This window comes from Brachyhypopomus gauderio, chromosome 15, assembly GCF_052324685.1.
Source record: "Brachyhypopomus gauderio isolate BG-103 chromosome 15, BGAUD_0.2, whole genome shotgun sequence".
NCBI lineage: Eukaryota > Metazoa > Chordata > Actinopteri > Gymnotiformes > Hypopomidae > Brachyhypopomus > Brachyhypopomus gauderio.
The window spans coordinates 212,670-236,306 of record NC_135225.1 but is presented as its reverse complement, the minus strand read 5'-3'; the positions used below and the strand labels follow the sequence as shown (position 1 = coordinate 236,306).

Sequence of the window (23,637 nt, the reverse complement as noted above, 5' to 3'; positions counted from 1 at the left end):
TTATATGAAGGTGAGCCTGGATAAATAAGAAAGCAAGTAGTATAAATTTCTAATTATTTTTTGTTCTTTTCCTTCATTCTCCTTTCTAAAAAAATTCTGTTGAAAATAACTCTTCAGCCCATATACACAATATTATAACATACTTCTCTGAACATCTGAGTTGCAGTAATAGTTAGTATACAGGCTTGCTGTATTTATGCAGTACAGGGTTATACTGTTTATGAAAGATTTCCAGGCAAAGGTCCTCTGGGGGAGAAAACCTTTCTAAACGAAATGATACATGCTATAGAAAGTATATGAGTGTACATGTAATGTCACTTTGATTGGCTCGAGTGTGCAGATGATCTGGCATCACAACCCTTTGAATGAATTCTGGTGACTTGGAAAATGTGGGTGGTCCCCATCCAGCACTGTAACGATCACTCACTGTGATTGATATTTGAAGGCAGAATTTAATGAAGCTGTCAACCTGTATGACAAAGTCTCTGTGTTCATTTGGGTTGGGTGAAACTTTGCTTGATGTAAACTGACCTCAGACTGAACGTTGTTAGGGTTTGGCATGAATCCCTTTGTTTAAACTTCCAATGATGCCTCGATGAAACCTACACACTGTGGGATTAAAAACCTACACCCTGGGGGATTAGAAATCCATACCCTGTGGGATTAGAAATCCATATCCTGTGGGATTAAAAACCTACACTCTGTGGGATTAAAAACCCATACCTTGTGGGATTAAAAACCTACACCCTGTGGACGTGCAAGAAATGAGACACGTTCCAGCATGGAACCACAACAAACACCAGGGGGAGCCTGTGAGAAGTGGCCATTTGTTTTTACTTGGAAATACTCTTAGTAGAGATATTTGTAAGTGCTGCTCACTTTGGTTTCGTGTAGATTGGCCTTAGATGAAGGGCTTCAGACACACTGCCAGCGCCGTGAGACATAATGAACAGCGGTGCGTTTCTGACGCAGCAGCTGGTCTGGGATTGTAGTGCTGCACACAGAGGCTGCATTTTGTTGCCTTGTACTTGTGACAATGTCATTGCACAAAGTTGAAACTAATCTAATCCGTTTATGAAAAACAGTGTAGATTAATATAATCTAATAATCCTGCACATGACCTACCAAACCATCACGTAGACCTTGATCAGATAAACGCTCTAACTGTTATTTCATTTGTTTTGGGCACACAAGGTAATGAGTTTGTGGGGAATTGCACATCTGCATAAGGAATAGTAAAATCATACTGGGAATAAATGTCAGACTTGCACAAGGTTTTCAAACATGCTATACACTTTAATGAACGTTATATTTCTGGGAAGAAACTGAGATAGCCCTAGTTTTATTTACAGTACATGATCAAATTCTTCACATGAAACAAACAAACATAGCAGACAACTTAAATAACTTTGTGGCATAACTACTTAAATAATGAAAAAGAAAACAGATAAAGTGTGATTCTATTCACACCTTGCAAACAGCTCCAATGTGTTTCACATTAAGTGCTAAATTACAGATCAGTCTTAACGCATAGATTCCTCTCACTGAAAGCAAGATCACTTTAACAAGAGACATCATTGTTTCTCCAGAGACTGTGACAGTCCCAGAAATGCTGAGATAAAGAAAACTAGTAATAATGGCTAATGACAGTTACTAGTGAATGAATGTATGTATAGTATACTCCACTATACAGTATGCCCACCAGTATGTATAGTATACCTGGTAGGGGCACTGCTCAATGTGATTCTAGATTATCCTGGTAGGGCCATTCTCAGACGTATATGACACACTAGAACCAGTTTATGGATAAATACTGTACAAAATAAGCAAAATACTAGCAGAGGGAACCATGTTTGGGTAGTAGTATGTGGTAGATGTTAAAAATTTTTTAGAGATGTAATGCAGACTTCAGAAAATATCTTACTTTGTATAGAAAGTCTAGTTTACTTATACTTGTGATGAAGAACTTTGGATAATCTAGTCAACATCTTTTGTATCTTGACATTGGTGCCATTTACATGTGGTTTGAGACAGAAGTCAGTTGTTTTCTATGTCAACTTTAAATCCTTGAATGAACTACAGCCGTACAGGGGCTCTGAGCCACGTATGTACATGGATTATTAGTATTACTGGTAATATTGGCATTATTTCAGCTTCATGTTAACCAATTAAAACAGAGAGGAACATTTAATTGTATCTTGAATGTTTGACTGAACCTGGAAAGATTAATGTAAGATTATGATTCACACTTTGTCAGACTGATCACCTATACACCTATATACCTCTTTAAAGCAAAAAAGAACCACATAATTAGAAAACTGTAATTGAGTAGGTGACCGTATATGGTATGAATATTAATAGGCTTAATGTTAAAACTCTTTTCTATTAACACTCCTCTGTCATATATTATAACACTTAAAACAAATAAACCCTCTTCTATCAAACAATAGTAATACTTTATTATTCTGCAATGCTAAGTAGTACTTATAGTAGTACATTACTATAAGATACTAAGTAGTACTTATAGTACATTACTATCAAGTACTAAGTAGTAATTATAGTACATTACTATAAGATATTAAGTAGTACTTATCGTAGTACATTACTATAAGGTACTAAGTAGTACTTATCGTAGTACATTAAGATACTAAGTAGTACTTATCGTAGTACATTAAGACTATAAGATACTGAGTAGTACTTATAGTATATTGCTGTAAGATACTAAGTAGTACTTATAGTATATTACTATAAGATATGTTCAATGCTGTACTTCCCTTTTGGATTGTTTACTGAATATCAAACAGTGGATAAAATGACACACATTGAGGGTTTGACCATGACAAAGACACTGTGCACAATAGTGACCAATTTCCATCACTAATGATTAAAAAGGAACCATCTATATTTGTGGCAGTGTAACTAGCTGAAAACACGTTTGTGACAACAGAGTCTGTCGAGTCTTACAAACAAGAATGATAAGAAATGGCTAGCTTCTTTCTGTGCTGAAAAAGATAAACGTAATGAACATCATAAACATAGTGAAATGTACTATATTACATTGTGTGTTATCAAAGCAGCGTGCATGGTGATGACGAGCGCCAATAACAGCCCCACACCGTGATGCTAACCAAAGCAGCTGGAGCTGGGTATTTTCTCAGCATACCCGTTAAACCCACTTCCGTCTTAACAGTGTAAAAAAATTGAATCAATGTGACAACTAAATATTCTTGATTTGCACTCACCACAATTTCTTTATACAAAGACACTGACTTTGATAGGTCTTCAGGATTCAATTTGTAGGGACCCCCAGTCATTTGTTTGAAAGTGTCTTTTCTAGAAGAGCTACTGATACCCCTTTTAGATTCTTTTACACACTGAAAATAGATTGGCATCCAGTCGCATGGGTGTGATTCCTAACATCTAACCCCTAACATCTAAACATCTAACCCTCATATCTAACCCTAACCCATAACCCCTAACATCTAACCCTTACCATAACATCTAACCCTAACCCAAAGCCCATGGGGGTGATTCCTAACCATAACACCTAAACCTAACCCCAGTCTGAAGGGTATGATTCCTAAACCGAACCCTAACCCCAGGCCCATGATTCTATAGCACAGCTCTTGGTCAGTAGTGGTGGGTTTAATGCTATGGCACTAGTCAGCATTTTTCTTCAGACTAGCTATTCTTCTCAATGTTCAGAACTCAAAAGAGAAAGATTTGAAATTCACCAAAACAATGGGTAGAACAAAACTATTCCTCACATTTATCTGGTTTTAAGGCTAAACATTTTCGATTCGCAGAGTGTGTCCAAGGTAGTCATAACTTCCCATGTTACATTTCAGTCAGGCAGACTGTCCAATAGTTTCCATTAGTGAGCCTTGTAATATTTGCAAGTCTATGTTTCTTAGATTTTTCTTCCGTTTGTTGGGTCTGAACAGGCGTCCCATCTGTGTGCAGGACTGTACATTCAAACTGAACTCCAACAGTAAGCCTAGTTGTGTCATCTGAAAGGTCAAATTCACTCTGGAACTTTGCTTGGGACCCATAACAGCAGCAGGGATTACAACACTGGGCACGAGGAATAAACCTCTAGTCTTGTAGTGGAATATATCGTGTATCGTATCGTAAACAGTCTGTATGGTGATTTCGTGTTGCGTGTTGGTTTTGAACTGGCTGGTATTTGCCCGAACAACCAGTTCTCAATACGTCAACCAAACAGGGCATCCAGCATTAACTGAGCTGTGGCACTGGTACCAGTGGAATGTGGTGAAGGTTGTGGTGATCCAGATGCTGGAATGCAGTTGGATATTGAGGGTGGTGGTGGTGGAGGTGGTGGTGGTCTGGAAGCCAACTCTTAAATATCAAAGTACATCCTCTTTCTTATCTCCTTATACGATATAGCTGGTGAGGTCCAGCAGGTATGACGTCATGTCGATGATGTGATCCAGGAGGCCGTCCTTGTCTCTGTCCGTCTGCACATCCCACTCCCCTTTCTCACACTGCGAGCCGGAGAAACCCTCCTTACACAAGCACTTGTTGGGCTCAGTGCACACGCCAGCGTTGCGGCAGGCGGGATCACATTTAGCTTCAAGAAACAGAAGCAACAGCAGCACATAAGCACAACTCAGCAACTGTGCTGCAAGGAGAAGTCACCCTAACCATAATCTCTAATCCTAATCCCTAACCTCACCCTAACCATAATCTCTAATCCTAACCTCTAACCTCACCCTAACCATAATCTCTAATCCCTAACCTCTAACCTCACCCTAACAATGACCTCTAATCCCTAACCTCTAACCTCACCCTAACCATAATCTCTAATCCTAATCCCTAACCTCTAACCTCACCCTAACAATGACCTCTAATCCTAATCCCTAACCTCTAACCTCACCCTAACAATGACCTCTAATCCCTAACCTCTAACCTCACCCTAACCATAATCTCTAATCCTAATCCCTAACCTCTAACCTCACCCTAACAATGACCTCTAATCCCTAACCTCTAACCTCACCCTAACCATAATCTCTAATCCTAATCCCTAACCTCTAACCTCACCCTAACAATGACCTCTAACCCTAATCCCTAACTTCTAACTTCACCCTAACCCCAGAAAGGAAAATCAGTATTAACTTATGTAGTGTCCCATTGTTCTCTAATTATATTAATTTATATCACTAGATATTTATGTACTTATTAAAGGCCCAAAAGTTCTCAACGTTTACAGTTTATATCTGCATGAATGCATGTGTGCGCGCGTGTGTGCGTGCATATGTGTGTGCGCGCGTGTGTGTGCGTATGTGCGTGTGTGTGCGCATGTGTGCATATGTGTGTGTGTGTGTGCATATGTGTGTGTGTGCGTACATATGTGTGTGCGTGCGTGTGTGCATATGTGTGTGCATATGTGTGTGTGTGCGTGGGTGTGGGTGTGTGTGTGTGTGTGCGTATGTGTGTGTGTGTGCGTGTGGGTGTGTGTGTGCATGTGTGCATATGTGTGTGTGTGTGTGCATATGTGTGTGTGTGCGTGCATATGGGTGTGTGTGTGTGTGTGTGTGTGTGTGTGCGTATGTGTGTGTGTGTGCGTGTGGGTGTGCGTGCATATGTGTGTGTGTGCGTGCATATGGGTGTGGGTGTGTGTGTGTGCGTATGTGTGTGTGGGTGTGTGTGTGGGTGTGTGTGGGTGTGTGTGTGCGTGTGGGTGCGTGTATGTGGGTGTGTGTGTGGGTGTGTGTGTGTGCGTATGTGTGTGTGTGTGTGCGTATGTGTGTGCGTATGTGTGTGTGGGTGTGGGTGTGTGTGTGTGTGCGTGTGTGTGTGCGTGTGTGTGTGCGTATGTGTGTGTGTGCGTATGTGTGTGTGTGTGTGTGTGTGTGTGTGTGTGCGTATGTGTGTGTGTGTGTGCGTATGTGTGTGTGTGTGTGTGTGTGTGTGTGTGTGTGTGCGTATGTGTGTGTGTGTGTGTGTGTGTGTCTCACCTCGTGTGCAGAAGGGCCCCTCCCAGCCACTGTGGCAGCAGCACAGACCGGTGGGGGAGCAGTGGCCATTTCTGCACTCACGAGAACAGCTGCTGCTCAACATCTCTGGAGCTTCTGCTGGCCGACGGCACTCCTTGGGCACCTGGGGCCTGCGGGAACACAGTGGCCCTCACTGTCACAGTGGCCCTCACTGTCACAGTGGCCCTCATTGTCACAGTGGCCCTCACTGTCACAGTGGCCCTCACTGTCACAGTGGCCCTCAGTCACAGTGAACAAAAACTCAGTGAGGCTCCTTTCCTGTTTCTTTCTCATCCCTCCCACCCTCACACACACACGCTACCCTCACACACACACACTACCCTCACACACACACACTACCCTCACACACACACTGCCCATGTTTATTTGTTCTCTCACACATGCACGTAACACATACTAACACACAGCACACACAGGCCAGGCCACATTTTCATAATATGGGGGTCAGATTAATTTATTATTGTTTTTCATGTTTTTCTTTTCTTTTTGGCAACATCTGGAAATGAGAGCAACAGTGTTTTGTGTGCAATGGGGCTCTGATGCTGAACACATCCAGAGTACCAGCACTGAAACTAGCAAACATCCAAACTTCTTCAGCACGATGCTAATGAGTCAACCAGATCTCAGCAAGGCTGTAACACACACACACACACACACACACACACACACACACACACACACACATAGATGTGTGCACACACGCACAGTGTAACTGGAGTCCACCTAAGAAACTTGTGTATGGGGGGCGGGGCTGAACCAAGGTGGGACAGCAAGGCCAATCAGAGACAGAGGACAGACCACTGGGCAGCCACACCTCACACTGCAGCACAGGTGATTTATTGTGTGACTAAATCCCAACTAAACACATTTGTACTCTGTCAGGAACCTTCAGTTTCCAGTAAGAGAAACAGAGAGAACTGTTGACTTTTCATGAAGACTGAGGGGGGTGGGTGGGGCGAGGGGTGGTAAGTGGTGTGGGGGTAAGTGAGTGGAGTGAGAGGGCAAGTGAATGGGGTGAGGGGTGGTGAGTAGGGGGAGGGGCAGGTGAGTGGGGTGAGAGGCAGGTGAGTGAGGTGAGGGGCAGGTGAGTAGGGTGAGTGGCAGGTGAGTGGGGTGAGTGGCAGGTGAGTGGGGTGAGGGGCAGGTGAGTGAGGTGAGGGGCAGGTGAAAGGGTAGGTGAGTGGTGTGAGGGGCAGTTGAGTGAGGTGAGGGGCAGGTGAAAGGGTAGGTGAGTGGTGTGAGGGGCAGGTGAGTGAGGTGAGGGGCAGGTGAGTGAGGTGAGGGGCAGGTGAAAGGGTAGGTGAGGGGTGTGAGGGGTAGGTGAGTGGGGTGAGGGGCAGGTAAGTGGTGTGAGGGGCAGGTAAGTGGTGTGAGGGGCAGGTAAGTGGTGTGAGGGGTAGGTGAGTGGTGTGAGGGGCAGTTGAGTGAGGTGAGGGGCAGGTGAAAGGGTAGGTGAGTGGTGTGAGGGGCAGGTGAGTGAGGTGAGGGGCAGGTGAGTGGTGTGAGGGGCAGGTGAAAGGGTAGGTGAGGGGTGTGAGGGGTAGGTGAGTGGGGTGAGGGGCAGGTGAGTGGGGTGAGGGGCAGGTGAGTGGTGTGAGGGGTAGGTGAAACTGCTTCCTGCCGACGCTGTTGCGGAGCGAATTTTGAAATTGTTTTCTAAAGTATAATAATCTATTTACGTGCTAATCTTTACCTTTTGCCTTCCTAGATAAATTTTACAGGTTTTATTCCGGCCGCTGACCAACTTTCTGCCTTCACAAATCAGCTAGCGTAAGTTTATATATCGGCTAGACACGGTAAGTGTTTTGATTTATTCATGGCTGGTGTTGGTTTGTTTCCTTGTTCGGAGTGTGGCATGTTTAGCCTAGACCCTTTCGCCACTGATAGTAATAGTGATAGTATTTGTGAGAGGTGCAAACTAGTAAATTCTCTCGTGGCGAAAGTGGAAAGTTTAGAGCGCCGCGTCCACTCATTATTGAGGGATAGAGAGACAGGGTCTGTAGTAGCTGTGGACGCGCCAGGGAGAACTAGCGCCTCCGCGACTCCGGCGATAGAGCCCTCACAGCGGAGCGAATGGGTGACGTCTCGGCGGCGTAGTCGGAGAGCGAGGGCTGCAGCTACCGCTAACGCCAGCGCTAGCCCACCAGAGCACCACTCCCCGGTTCACGTGTCCAACAGGTTTGCCCCGCTCAGTGCTACACCCTCTGAGGAGACTCTGGTGATAGGAGACTCTATAGTTCGGCACGTGAAAGTCGCTATTCCTGTAGGGGCTCCAGCGGTTACAGTCAGCTGTTTACCGGGAGCCAGAGCGCCGGACATTAGTGGCAACCTTAGACTGTTAGCCCATAAACGATTCTCTAGGATAGTTATACATGTAGGGGCCAACGATATACGTCTGCGGCAGTCAGAGGTGACTAAGGCTAATGTTAAAGAGGTGGTTAAATTAGCCCAGACGATGTCCGATGCCGTAATCTGCTCTGGCCCCATCCCAATGCGGCGCTGTGATGAGCAGTACAGCAGGCTCACGTCGCTAAACCGCTGGATGTCCAAGTGATGTTCAGAAAATCAAGTGGGCTTTATTAATAATTGGGAAGAGTTCGAGGGCAAGCCTGGTCTTTTAGGCAGGGACGGTGTCCACCCCACCTGGGATGGCGCTGCCCTGTTATCTTGCAGCATAGCCCGTAGTCTGTTAGTGGGCAGTGTAGCACTAGGAGCTGCTGACTAACCAGAGTCGCGACCAGGCCGCAGACTAACGGGCTAAACCGTCTGTCTGCGAGCTGCTTAGAGGCGTCACCAAGATCCCATAGGATTGAGACTGTGTCTGTGCCCCGGGTTAAATTAAATCATAAGAAAATAGTCCGCCCTAAGTTTTTAACTAATATTCAGACTTCACATCAAATTATTACAACCTATATGACTGATCTGAAAATTGGAATAATCAATATTCGATCGCTCAACTCAAAAGCAGTTTTTGTAAATGAACTTATAACAGACCAGAAAATTGATATTCTATGTCTAACTGAAACGTGGGTTCAATCTGGTGATTATTTAACTCTAAACGAAGCCACTCCTGTGGGATATAGTTATATACATAGACCTAGACTGTCAGGCAGAGGAGGTGGAATATGTATAATCTATCGTGATTGTTTAGAAATTCATCAGAAATACTTAGATATCTCAAACTCATTTGAGATGCAGTCTATTAATGTAATTAGTCCATCTGAAAATAAAAGTACATTTTCCCTAACCAATGTATACAGACCACCAGGGCCTTACTCAGATTTCTTAAATGATTTCACTGATTTTGCAGCAAATTTAGCAGTATGTAGTGACAAAATAATAATGGTAGGAGACTTTAACATACACTTTGATAATGCGGAGGATCCACTGACAAGGGCTTTTACTTCTATATTGAACTCTGTCGGCATTAAACAAAACGTAGTAGGACCTACACATTATCGAAATCATACCCTAGATCTAATATTAACGCTGGGTATCGACGTAGATAATATAAACATACTCCCGCAAACCGTAGCAATCTCCGATCACTATTTAGTCAAATTCGATTTTCACCTTAACATAAATACCCGCCCGTCTCCTTGGCAGTGTATAAAGCGCTCGATAAATTCATCAACAGCAACACAGTTTATTGAAACCCTCCCTGACCTAACTGCTTTAGCCCACTCGCCATCCGATCCAGAAGAGTTAGATAGTCTAAACGACTACTTAGAGAATACCTGCAGATCAGCTCTAGATATAGTAGCTCCACTAAAATATAAAAAAGCTAGATCCAAAAAGCTCGCCCCGTGGTACACTGACCAAACTAGAAACTTAAAACAAATAGCACGTAAATTAGAGCGGAAATGGCGATCTACTAAATTGGAAGTATTCCACTGTGCCTGGAAGGATAGCATTATTGACTACAAACGGGCACTCACTAAAGCACGCTCAGCATACTTAGCCTCACTGATAGAGAAAAATAAAAACAATCCTAGATTTCTTTTTAATACTATTTCTAAACTTACAAAAAATCAAGCAGGCACAGTACCTCAGATTCCAGTAAACCTCACTAGTAATGTATTTATAGATTTCTTTGATAATAAAATAGAGAATATTAGACAAAATATAAAACCCTTTATTAGCAATACAACTGGTATGTCATCTGGTTTGGTTGATATTGATTTAAATTACATACCGGGAGAAAAACTTGATGCTTTTCATCCACTCCCAAAATCAGAATTAGAGAAAATAATTTCTTCCTTAAATTGTACTACCTGCACATTAGACTCAGTTCCCTCAAATTTATTAAGAGGTATTACCAGCTGTAACTGAACCTCTTCTAACTATAGTTAACTCATCCATTACAATAGGTCACATGCCCAAATCATGCAAGTTAGCAATTATCAAACCTCTGATCAAGAAGCCAAATCTTGATCCGACTGTGCTATCTAATTATAGACCCATTTCAAACACATCATTTATATCTAAGATCATAGAAAAAGCTGTTGCCCAGCAATTATGCCTATATCTGCATAGGAATAACATATTTGAAAAGTTCCAATCTGGTTTTAGGCCCCATCACAGTACTGAAACAGCATTAGTTAAAGTAACAAATGATCTCCTCCTTGCATCAGATCAAGGCTATGTATCACTGTTAGTGCTTCTTGATCTTAGTGCAGCTTTCGACACAATTGATCATAGGATCTTGTTAGAAAGGTTAGATCGCTGGCTTGGAGTCTCAGGCACAGCCCTTTCATGGTTTCAGTCTTACTTAACAAATCGCTATCAGTTTGTAGAGCTCAATAATATTTCATCCAAACGTACAATGGTTAAATATGGGGTCCCGCAAGGCTCCATCTTAGGACCACTATTATTTACATTATATATGCTACCATTGGGCACAGTAATAAACAAACATGGTGTCAATTTTCACTGCTATGCGGATGACACTCAACTTTACATATCAGCCAAACCCGATGACAAACTCAGTTTAGGAAAAATTGAGGCCTGTGTAAGAGATATTAAATGCTGGATGTCTCTAAACTTCCTACAATTAAATGAGGACAAAACAGAAGTTCTCCTTGTGGGCCCTAAGGCCGCAAGACAGAAAATTCCAAATTTAATGCTTAATCTTGCAGACTATCCCATTACACCTGGCACAGTAGCCAAAAACCTAGGCATCATACTCGACTCTGACCTATCATTTGATAAATATATAGATAATACTACTAGGATAGCTTTTCTACATCTCCGCAATATTGCCAAATTAAGAAATGCATCATCACAGGATGATGCAGAAAAATTGGTGCACGCCTTTGTTAGCTCTAGACTAGACTACTGCAATTCACTACTCTCAGGATGTTCAAATAGGAATCTAAATAAACTTCAAATAGTTCAAAATGCCGCAGCTAGAGTTCTGACCAGAACTAGAAAATTTCAGCATATTAGACCAGTCCTATCAGCCCTGCATTGGCTCCCAGTTAAATTTCGTATTGATTTTAAAATTCTATTATTAGCATATAAAGCACTACACGGGCTTGCTCCTGAATACCTCCAGGAACTTATTTCCTACTATGAACCCCCACGTCAACTAAGATCACAGGGTGCTGGTCTGTTATTAGTTCCACAAATTAACAAGGTAACAGCAGGGGGAAGAGCCTTTTCTTATAAGGCCCCCCAGCTTTGGAATAATCTTCCTAAATGTGTCCGGGACTCTGACACAGTCACAATCTTTAAATCTAGGTTGAAAACCCACTTATTTAGTCTAGCGTTTGATAATTAATATCCCCCTTAGATAAAGGTACAGATCCAGGGGTTCATAGACGAAGGGTTTTATGGTAGACTGGGGTGCTGGTGCTGTCATCCTGTCACTGCTCGTGGTCACTCAAGTTTGTTGACAGTGCAGTGGATGGATGCCATTGTCTCAGAATGCCCCCAAGCCTATGTTACCTTCTGGTTCTGCCTTTTTTAGCTAGGCTGTAATAATTTAACTTAGTGCCGGAGTTGCTGCCACACTCCAGAAATGTTTATAATTTTACCTGTCCTGTACATGTCCTCATACAGAGCTAATTTTCCCTGTTTCATTTCTCCACATGGCTGCCTGCCTGCTTGAGGAATAATGAGATGAGGAGAGACAAGCGATCCATCCTGGGCCGGCCACCTCCTGCCTAACCGGATGCCTACACCATGATGGACATTATTACATCTTTTATATTCTGTCTAAATGGACATTATTGCATCTTTTACATTCTGTCTATATTGTTGTTGTTGTCATGGTGACCGGTGTCGGCCAGAGGAGGATGGGCTCCCCCCCTGAGTCTTGGTTCCTCTCAAGGTTTCTTCCTCATGCAAAAACTAGGGAGTTTTTCCTTGCCACTGTCGCCTTTGGCTTGCTCACTGGGGGCTAGGACTCGGCACTTGTAAAGCTGCTTTGTGACAACAACTGTTGTAAAAAGCGCTATATAAATAAAATTTGATTTGATTTGATTTGAAAGGGTAGGTGAGTGGTGTGAGGGGCAGGTGTGTGGGGTGAGGGGTAGGTGAGTGGTGTGAGGGGTAGGTGAAAGGGTAGGTGAGTGGTGTGAGGGGCAGGTGAAAGGGTAGGTGAGGGGTAGGTGAGGGGTGTGAGGGGCAGGTGAGTGGGGTGAGGGGCAGGTGAGTGGTGTGAGGGGTAGGTGAAAGGGTAGGTGAGTGGTGTGAGGGGTAGGTGAGTGGGGTGAGGGGTAGGTGAGTGGTGTGAGGGGTAGGTGAAAGGGTAGGTGAGTGGTGTGAGGGGTAAGTGAAAGGGTGGGGTGAGGGGTAGGTGAGTGGTGTGAGGGGCAGGTGAGTGGGGTGAGGGGCAGGTGAGTGGTGTGAGGGGCAGGTGAAAGGGTAGGTGAGTGGTGTGAGGGGTAGGTGAGTGGGGTGAGGGGTAGGTGAGTGGTGTGAGGGGTAGGTGAAAGGGTAGGTGAGTGGTGTGAGGGGCAGGTGAAAGGGTAGGTGAGGGGTGTGAGGGGCAGGTGAGTGGGGTGAGGGGCAGGTGAGTGGTGTGAGGGGTAGGTGAAAGGGTAGGTGAGTGGTGTGAGGGGCAGGTGAGTGAGGTGAGGGGCAGGTAAAAGGTTAGGTGAGGGGCAGGTGAGTGAGGTGAGGGGCAGGTGAAAGGGTAGGTGAGGGGTAGGTGAGGGGTGTGAGGGGCAGGTGAGTGGGGTGAGGGGCAGGTGAGTGGTGTGAGGGGCAGGTGAGTGAGGTGAGGGTTAGGTGAAAGGGCAGGTGAGTGGTGTGAGGGGTAGGTGAGTGAGGTGATGGGCAGGTGAGGGGTGTGAGGGGCAGGTGAGGGGTGTGAGGGGCAGGTGAGGGGTGTGAGGGGCAGGTGAGGGGTGTGAGGGGTGTGAGGGGCAGGTGAGTGGTGTGAGGGGCAGGTGAGTGGTGTGAGGGGCAGGTGAGTGGTGTGAGGGGCAGGTGAGTGAGGTGAGGGGCAGGTGAGTGGTGTGAGGGGCAGGTGAGTGGTGTGAGGGGCAGGTGAGTGGTGTGAGGGGCAGGTGAGTGAGGTGAGGGGCAGGTGAGTGGTGTGAGGGGTAGGTGAGGGGCAGGTGAGTGGTGTGAGGGGTAGGTGAAAGGGTAGGTGAGGGGCAGGTGAGTGAGGTGAGGGAGGTGAGGGGCAAGTGAAAGGGTAGGTGAGGGGAGGTGAGTGAGGTGAGGGGCAGGTGAAAGGGTAGGTGAGTGGTGTGAGGGGTAGGTGAGTAGGGTGAGGGGCAGGTGAGTGGGGTGAGGGGCAGGTGAGTGAGGTGAGGGGCAGGTGAGGGGTGTGAGGGGCAGGTGAGTGGTGTGAGGGGCAGGTGAGTGAGGTGAGGGGCAGGTGAGTGGGGTGAGGGGCAGGTGAGTGAGGTGAGGGGCAGGTGAGTGGTGTGAGGGGTAGGTGAAAGGGTAGGTGAGGGGCAGGTGAGTGAGGTGAGGGGCAAGTGAAAGGGTAGGTGAGGGGCAGGTGAGTGGTGTGAGGGGCAGGTGAGTGGTGTGAGGGGCAGGTGAGTGGGGTGAGGGGCAGGTGAGTGGTGTGAGGGGCAGGTGAGGGGCAGGTGAGTGGTGTGAGGGGTAGGTGAGTGGTGTGAGGGGTAGGTGAAAGGGTAGGTGAGGGGCAGGTGAGTGAGGTGAGGGGCAAGTGAAAGGGTAGGTGAGGGGCAGGTGAAAGGGTAGGTGAGTGGTGTGAGGGGTAGGTGAGGGGCAGGTGAGTGGTGTGAGGGGCAGGTGAGTGAGGTGAGTGGTAGGTGAGGGGCAGGTGAGTGGTGTGAGGGGTAGGTGAGGGGCAAGTGAAAGGGTAGGTGAGGGGCAGGTGAGTGAGGGGCAAGTGAAAGGGTAGGTGAGGGGCAGGTGAGTGAGGTGAGGGGCAGGTGAAAGGGTAGGTGAGTGGTGTGAGGGGTAGGTGAGGGGCAGGTGAGTGAGGTAAGGGGCAGGTGAGTGAGGTAAGGGGCAGGTGAGTGAGGTGAGGGGCAGGTGAGTGGTGTGAGGGTGTAGGTGAGGGGCAAGTGAAAGGGTAGGTGAGGGGCAGGTGAAAGGGTAGGTGAGTGGTGTGAGGGGCAGGTGAGTGGTGTGAGGGGCAGGTGAGTGGGGTGAGGGGCAGGTGAGTGGGGTGAGGGGCAGGTGAGTGGGGGGTAGGTGAAAGGGTAGGTGAGTGGTGTGAGGGGCAGGTGAGTGGTGTGAGGGGCAGGTGAGGGGTGTGAGGGGTAGGTGAGTGGTGTGAGGGGCAGGTGAGTGAGGTGAGGGGCAGGTGAGTGAGGTGAGGGGTAGGTGAAAGGGCAGGTGAGGGGTGTGAGGGGTAGGTGAGTGGTGTGAGGGGCAGGTGAGTGGGGTGAGGGGTAGGTGAGTGGTGTGAGGGGTAGGTGAGTGGTGTGAGGGGCAGGTGAGTGAGGTGAGGGGCAGGTGAAAGGGTAGGTGAGGGGTGTGAGGGGTAGGTGAGGGGTGTGAGGGGTAGGTGAGTGGGGTGAGGGGCAGGTGAGTGGGGTGAGGGGCAGGTGAGTGGTGTGAGGGGCAGGTGAATGGTGTGAGGGGCAGGTGAGTGGTGTGAGGGGCAGGTGAGGGGCAGGTGAGTGAGGTGAGGGGCAGGTGAGTGGTGTAAGGGGTAGGTGAGGGGCAGGTGAGTGGTGTGAGGGGTAGGTGAGGGGCAGGTGAGTGAGGTGAGGGGTAGGTGAGGGGCAGGTGAGTGGTGTGAGGGGCAGGTGAGTGGTGTGAGGGGCAGGTGAGTGGTGTGAGGGGCAGGTGAGTGAGGTGAGGGGCAGGTGAGTGGTGTGAGGGGCAGGTGAGGGGTGGTTTTCCAGTACTGCTTTCAGCCCTTTCTCTCATCTACACTCTGGCTGTTTTTGTGCTGTTGTGATAGACTGAGTTAAAACAAAACAGGCAGAGAAAATGAGGAAAAGAAAGAAACAGAGATTGAGGGTGAAAAAAAAGAGAGAGAGAGAGGGGAGGTCCCAGGAGGACTGAGAGGACTGGGTCAGTGCTACTGAGCACTGTGTGTGGCTGTCAGGGTGGCCCTGGAAACACCTGCTGCTGTGGCCCTTAACAAAGGCAGCTGGGTCAACAGGCACTGTGGGAATGCATCCACTCTGGGGGGCCACTCGCATAAAACATAGACTGATAAATTAAAGGAGGGCCCTGGCTTATTAGTTTAAGAGTGTTCCAGACACTACTGCTCTGTGAGAGGCCACCCGGGCCTCTTTGTTCCAGCCAGCACACCAACCTCCTCCTACTGGATCTCTCTTCTACAGCTCCGTGCATCGCGTGGCTTACATCCTGTACAGAGGATTTAAGGGGACATTAACATCTAGCCTTAGTGATCAGTGAGATACCCCAGACATAACTCTCCCCCGTTAAAATTATTATGCAGCAATCTTAGGATCTTCCTCAAGGCATAACTAATGTTAAACGGGAATATCAGTTCAGTGGCACAAGCTGTGGGGGGGTGTACAACTGGGCCTCTTCCTCCTCCTCTTCCTCCTCTCATCACCGGGACCTCCCTGTACTTTTTCTCATCTCTCACTATTGTCTCACTATGTATTGCATTGTTACATACATCAGGAAATTTTACTGTGTATTATAGTAGCTGTTCAGTAACACTGCTGTGAAGGGGATGAGCCACAGAGAGAGGTAGGGCCAGAACATGTGAATGCATTAGAATACATTAGAATACATTAGAGCGTATGTGTCTGTCCCGCTCTTCATACACACACACAAACACACACACACACACACACACACACACACACACACACACACACACACACACACACATGATTTTTGTCTTCCGTGACAAACCCATTATGTTAAAGACAGATAAATAAATAAATAATATTTGAAATGTTTAATGTTTAGGGTTAAGGTTTTGACCATGTTTTGAAGTTCAAGGAGCAAGAAGTATTAGAAAATGAGGGGTTTACCAAACGTTGGATTTGCCATTATATTTGTGGAATTAAGAAATGAAAAAATATTTTGATAATGAAAGAATAACCTCCAGAAAAGCAGATGCCTGACACCACACACATCCACCTCGACGCTCGAATCTTAGACTGGTTGGCCTCCCTGAAGGAAAATGAGGGACTGATATATGCGCTTTTTTTGAGAACATGATCCCCAAAGTGCTTGGTGAGTTCCCAAAACCACTACTTATCGAAAGGGCTCATCGAATAGGCAGTGTGCAGTTGCAGTCTGACAACGACCGACTCCCTGTGCGCCCGAGGGTGATAATGATGAAGTTTCTAAACTACGCTGATAAGGAACGTGTCATGAAATCTGCAAGAGATGCGGGCGAGATAAACTACGATGGGGAGAAGATTCTGTTTTTCCCTGACATCTCCACTAGCCTACGCAAACGGAGGCAGGTCTTTGATCCGGTGAAGAAACAGTTGGCTGCCCTCTCGTAACCAACACCGCGCTTCGGTGTCATTCATCCTGCGACACTGTTAATCACCTTCCAGGGAAGACGACAGTTCAAGAACGCATCGGAGGCAGAGAAGTTCGCTCGGCAGCTGATAGTCACTAAGTGAGCTGACACTGAGCAAGTTGACACTAGTGACTGAAGTGACATATGGAGAAATCCCCCTTTCTCTTCTTTGCTGACTATGGCCAGTTAAGATAACAACAAAATGGACGGTGACAGCATTGCAAAGTAAGCATTTACAAGTATCCAACTAAGAATGTTATAAAGTTTTTGTTTTGGTCACTTTTGGTGAGGCTCTATGGAGCTCAACAGAGGCTAAGCGCTGCCTGGCCAAGGAATGGAAAACAGAGTTGTTCTGTGTTTTGGCGCAGTGGCTGAAAGGAATGTGTTTTTATTTTGCTTTAGAGAGAATTAGTTACACCACAAAAGGCAAGCTAAACAAGTTTTGGAGGATTTGGTACATATTCTGTGACTTTCTTGAAAGTAATAATATTAAAGTAGAAGGCTGGGATACTGTTGGAATTTGAAATGAGCCCCCCCCCCCCCCCCCCCCCTTATTTTATTTGATTCTACTCTAATTTATTATCACTATTATTGTCATTATTATTATTATTGTCATCATTACTAGTGTTATTGTTTTTATTCTGTAAAATTTTTTATGTATGTATGTATTTTCCTTTTTCCCCTTTAAAGTGGATTACACTACAAGGACTTTCTGTCTTCATGAGTCATTATACCTTTATACTAGGTGGACACTTTCATGGAGCTCAGGCCTTTAGGGGAGACTTTTTGTATTATTTCAGTTTGTGCCTTGGGTTTTTGGATTGCAGTATGTTTTGTATAAAGTAGAAAACCTTAATAAAGATGTTTAAAAAAAAAAACAAACACATCCACCTCGCCTGCCACACATTCACAGACATCCACTTCAGCAGCTCCAATTGCATGCCCTGCTGACTGTCATGCACCCATCACGACACACGTGTGCTTCCCCGCTACCATCGCGGCACACGTGTGCTTCCCCGCTATCATCGCGGCACACATGTGCTTCCCCGCTACCATCACGACACACGTGTGCTTCCCCGCTACCATCGCGACACACGTGTGCTTCCCCGCTACCATCGCGACACACGTGTGCTTCCCCGCTACCATCACGACACACGTGTGCTTCCCCGCTACCATCACGACACACGTGTGCTTCCCCGCTACCATCGCGACACACGTGTGCTTCCCCGCTACCATCGCGGCACACGTGTGCTTCCCCGCTATCATCGCGGCACACGTGTGCTTCCCCGCTACCATCACGACACACGTGTGCTTCCCCACTACCATTGCGGCACACGTGTGCTTCCCCGCTACCATCGCGGCACACGTGTGCTTCCCCGCTACCATCACGACACACGTGTGCTTCCCCGCTCCCAGTTACCAGTTTAATAGTTACTCCTTTCACTTGGGCCTTAAAAGATTCTCCCCATTTAACCAGGTGTCTGAGTCAAGTGATTCGTGCTGATGGTCTATAACCTGCTGGACTCCATCTGACCGGCACGTTAATATCTCACGATAATTATTCTTTTTTGATTCTACTCAAATTAGCTGTTTTTTGTGTGTTTCATTAATAAACTAAAGACCCATTTCAAACACATCATTTATATCTAAGATCATAGAAAAAGCTGTTGCCCAGCAATTATGCCTATATCTGCAATAGGCATCACATATTTGAAAAGTTCCAATCTGGTTTTAGGCCCCATCACAGTACTGAAACAGCATTAGTTAAAGTAACAAATGACCTCCTCCCTGCTTCAGATCAAGGTTATGTATCGCTGTTAGTGCTTCTTGATCTTAGTGCAGCTTTCGACACAATTGATCATAGGATCTTGCTAGAAAGGTTAGAAGTCTCTGGCACAGCCCTTTCTTGGTTTCATTTTTACTTAACAAATCGCTATCAGTTTGTAGAGCTCAATAATATTCCATCCAAACGTACAAAAGTTAAATATGGGGTCCCGCAAGGCTCCATTCTAGGACCAGTATTATTTACATTATATATGCTACCACTGGGCACAGTTATAAACAAACATGGTGTCAATTTTCACTGCTATGCAGATGACACTCAACTCTACATATCAGCCAAACCTGATGACAAACTCAGTTTAAGAAAAATTGAGGCCTGTGTAAGAGATATTAAATGCTGGATGTCTCTAAACTTCCTCCAACTTAATGAGGACAAAACAGAAGTTCTTCTTCTGGGCCCTAAGGCCTCAAAACAGAAAATTCCAGATCTAATGCTTAATCTCGCAGGCTACCCCATTACACCTGGCACAGTAGCCAAAAACCTAGGCGTCATACTCAACTCTGACCTATCATTTGATAAATACATAGATAATACTACTAGGATAGCTTTTCTACATCTCCGTAACATTGCTAAATTAAGAAATGCATTATCACAGGATGATGCGGAAAAATTGGTGCACGCCTTTGTTAGCTCTAGATTAGACTACTGCAATGCACTACTGTCAGGATGTTCAAATAGGAATCTAAATAAACTTCAAATAGTTCAAAATGCCGCAGCCAGGGTTCTGACCAGAACTAGAAAATTTCAGCATATCAGTCCAGTCCTATCAGCCCTGCATTGGCTCCCAGTTAAATTCCGTATTGACTTTAAAATTCTTTTATTAACTTATAAAGCACTGCACGGGCTTGCTTCTGAGTACCTTCAGGAACTTATTTCCTATTACGAACCCCCACTAAGATCACAGGGTGCTGGTCTTTTATTAGTTCGAAAAATTAATAAGGTAACAGCAGGGGGAAGAGCCTTTTCTTGTAAGGCCCCCCAGCTTTGGAATAATCTTCCTAAATGCGTCCGGGACTCCAACACAGTCACAATCTTTAAGTCTAGGTTGAAAACCCACTTATTTAGTTTAGCGTTTGATAATTAATATCCCCCCTTAGATAAAAGTACAGATCCAGGGGTTCATAGACGAAGGGTTTTATGGTAGACTGGGGCGCTGGTGCTGTCGTCCTGTCACTGCTCGTGGTCACTCAAGTTTGTTGACAGTGCAGTGGACGGATGCCATTGTCTCAGAATGCCCCCAAGCCTATGTTACCTTCTGGTTCTGCCTTTTTAGCTAGGCTGTAATAATTTAACTAAATGCCGGAGTTGCTGCCACACTCCGGAAATGTTTATAATTTTACCTGTCCTGTATATGTCCTCATACAGAGCTAATTTTCCCTGTTTCATTTCTCCACATGGCTGCCCGCCTGCTTGAGGATTAATGAGATGAGGAGACCAGCGATCCATCCTGAGCCAGCCACCTCCTGCCTAACCGGATGCATACATCATGATGGACATTATTACATATTTTTCCTTTTCTTTCTCTTCTTTCTGTCTAAATTGTTGTTGTTGTCATGGTGACCGGTGTCGGCCAGAGGAGGATGGGTTCCCCCCCTGAGTCTTGGTTCCTCTCAAGGTTTCTTCCTCATGCAAAAAAACTAGGGAGTTTTTCCTTGCCACTGTCGCCTTTGGCTTGCTCACTGGGGGCTAGGACTCGGCACTTGTAAAGCTGCTTTGTGACAACAACTGTTGTAAAAAGCGCTATATAAATAAAATTTGATTGATTGATTGATTGATAAACTCCCTGAGTACCAACACTCACTCGTGACTAAGACGTCACAATTGGGTTCCACATTTTCTACAGCACATCTTTTATTATATATAAAATAAAAATAAATCAAATATCATCAAACTCAGAATATAAGGGGACAATGGTTCAACTCGCATTTCTCCCCTAAGTATGTTTTAATATATCAGATTTTTTTGCACAAAAGAATTAATTAATTAAAGTAATTGAAATGTGTTGGATCAGTTAGCACAGTTTGCAATATTCAGATTAATTGAAACTGATCTGTATGAGACTGTAGATGTTTACACTGTTCTGTCTTCATCACTGCCACTGGCTACTATATAGTCACATAACGCTGTAATGTCTACGTTGGATGTGCATATGCACATGTTTCAGTGAGACACAACCTATTTGTTATTCAAGGTTAATGCCCCGCCAACACATGTGAATACATGCAGACACCCTGGCGTGACAAGTTTATCGAAACATGTTGAACGTTTGAGGTGATGTGATACATTCCCTCTGTCTGGGCCCAAAACCCTTCTTTTCAGTAAAGCAACATGATGGATCCACAATCAAAACATGATGTTGGTGTTTAAAGGCCAGCATGGAAGACTACCGCAGAGATCCACGCACACAATACAGAACCCCAAGAGATTCAAACACATCAATACAAGACCACCAATCTTGGGTTACAAGTTAACCCTAACCATTAATCCTAACCCTAACCCAACACTTTTAGGTAAGGGGTTAACCCTAACCCAACACACTTGGGTGAGTGTGTTAACCCCAACCTACAATCTACCCCTCTTCACATTGCAAATTAAGTCAGTGGTGTCCATTTATTAACAAGGTTCCACAAACTGACAGGGTGTGTGTAATAGCACACCCAACACAGTGTGTTATACAGACTAAACATCCCCAATCGATAGTGGAAAGAATTGTTCCTTGGAAAAATGCAGCAATGCCAGAAAACATAAATAAAAAAGTGAGTGTTAAGGCTTGGACAGGCAGTACTGTGGAAACATCTGCTGCATAATTAATTGGGTTAGACGTGGGTGGCACTGTCAGCACCTACAGATAATCACAAAGGACCTGATTCTGACTGTATTTCCCACAAGAAAGAAAGAAAACAGCCCAGGAATTCACATGAGGTTTTAGGGGTAACATTAAAGTGATACAGAACCTTGTTTCTTTGCTGTTGTTTCTCCTGGAGTATTTGGAGCAATTTCACTTGCTAAGTGGAAGGTTTAAAGTCCCAAGTGGCAAAAATGTTGTAAAAGGAAGAAAAGAAAAACCCAAGTATTACATATGATCAGTTTGAATTCCAGACATGAACGACTTGGCTGTGACTGTTGCAATATCTGCCTGCTCAAACAATATATTAGTTGCAGTTTAAGTGTGCACATATATCGCTAGTTTAGCAAGATATTTGTATGGATGAAATGTTTGCGTTCCTCTTGTATGGTTTTTGTATTTGTGTTGTATCGTTGTTGTATTTGTGTTGTATGGTTGGTGTGCTTGTATTAGATGAGTTGTTTTTCATGTCATTGGCTTGACATGAACAAATGTGTATATATATATATATATATATATATATATATATATATATATATATATATATATATATATATATATATATATATATATATATATATATTTGTCAGAATTAACAGAACCCAACAGACTGAGATGAGCAGGCTAGTGACTGCGCGATGCTGGTTTTGGGGTGGGTTCACATTCTGAACTCTAACTGACATACAAACGTATCCACTGTCCCAGGAAAAACATTTTTGCTGTTGACGACAGGTGTGAAGCTCAGGAAAAATCCCAGCAGACCACACATGCTTCCTAGTTACCCAGTGACGCCTGAACTGCCCTGACAGTGTTGGTGTTAGAAACTGGTTACACTAACATTTGGAAACAGTACGCTTACTCTCCAATTATGGCCTAGGTGTGTGTTGGCTAAGGCAGTTGTATGATTTGTTTAGAGAGGTATGGGCTTTGTGTGCATATGAGGCAGAATGATTGGCACCCTAACCATGGAGAACCCTAACCCTGCTCCTAGAGATAGTATAGAGATAGAGTAATGTATTTAGAGACAAAGAATTTAGAAAGGCTGCTATGTTCAGACTCTTATTCTTAAATAAATTCACTTTTCTCATCATAAGCTGACCCAACTGCAGAAAGCCAGTGACAGAATAAAGCCAAATAAGTTAATGATGTTTATTGCAGCTCTGAAAGCTGAGTGTCACATCAGGGGAATAGAGAATAACCCCAACCCTAATCCTAACCCTAACCCCAACCCTAATCCTACCCCTTGATGAATTAGTGCTATTGAAGTTTAAAACCCTTAAACTGCTTTATAATAAGAGTGCATGACTGAGCTTCCAGAAATTCCAGTGGTTTGAGCCTCATAATCTGAATCAAATATACTCAACCTTTTAGGGTCCAGCAGCTTGTAGAGCCTCCCACTGTAGGACTGGACAGCCAAACCTTTCTGCCATGTCAGGATGTAGACCTCACCTGGCAAACAGAAATACACCTGTGCAGATGAGTGTTTCCTGTCACACAGTCCCGTCACAGAGACTACAGCTCCCATAATTCACAGCAACAGCTGCCACATTCCTCATCTCAGATTGATGATGAAATTGGCAGATTGATGATGAAACTGAGACCTTGAAGACTAATAGCAGAGCCAGAAGAATCCCCTGCAGAGACTACAGCTCCCATAATTCACAGCAACAGCTGCCACATTCCTCATCTCCACAGTATTAACTGCACCTGCTACTCATCCACCTGCATTTAAACACCTACCTGTCCCTTTAGTCCTCGTGAAGTACTGCTGACTCATGATTTAAACACCTACCTGTCCCTTTAGTCCTCGTGAAGTACTGCTGACTCATGATTTAAACACCTACCTGTCCCTTTAGTCCTCGTGAAGTACTGCTGACTCATGAGCAGACCGAGTCAGTTATTTCTGACTGTTTTATGGTTGGACCTAGTTTGCCACTCTCACGTCTTCTTTTTGAAATATCCCTTTTGGTACTTTGCCTGGCTTGTGCTTTTTACGGATTACCTGGACTTGGACTATTTTAGATTC

At 45.1% G+C, this 23,637-nt stretch overlaps 1 protein-coding gene across 2 annotated transcripts in view; it reads right to left on the bottom strand.

Annotated features, from left to right (window-relative positions):
* Positions 1 to 1,281: 1,281 nt before the first annotated feature.
* Positions 1,282 to 23,637, bottom strand: part of hhip (hedgehog interacting protein) — a 50,423-nt gene continuing 28,067 nt past the window's right edge. For both annotated transcript variants that reach the window (XM_076975644.1, XM_076975646.1), the window contains 3 exons: positions 22,976 to 23,060; positions 5,979 to 6,127; positions 1,282 to 4,591 (listed from right to left, as the gene is read on the bottom strand). In XM_076975644.1, the coding sequence (XP_076831759.1) occupies positions 4,395 to 4,591; positions 5,979 to 6,127; positions 22,976 to 23,060 (431 nt within the window). In that variant the 3' untranslated portion in view covers positions 1,282 to 4,394. The remainder of the gene's footprint in view (positions 4,592 to 5,978; positions 6,128 to 22,975; positions 23,061 to 23,637) is intronic.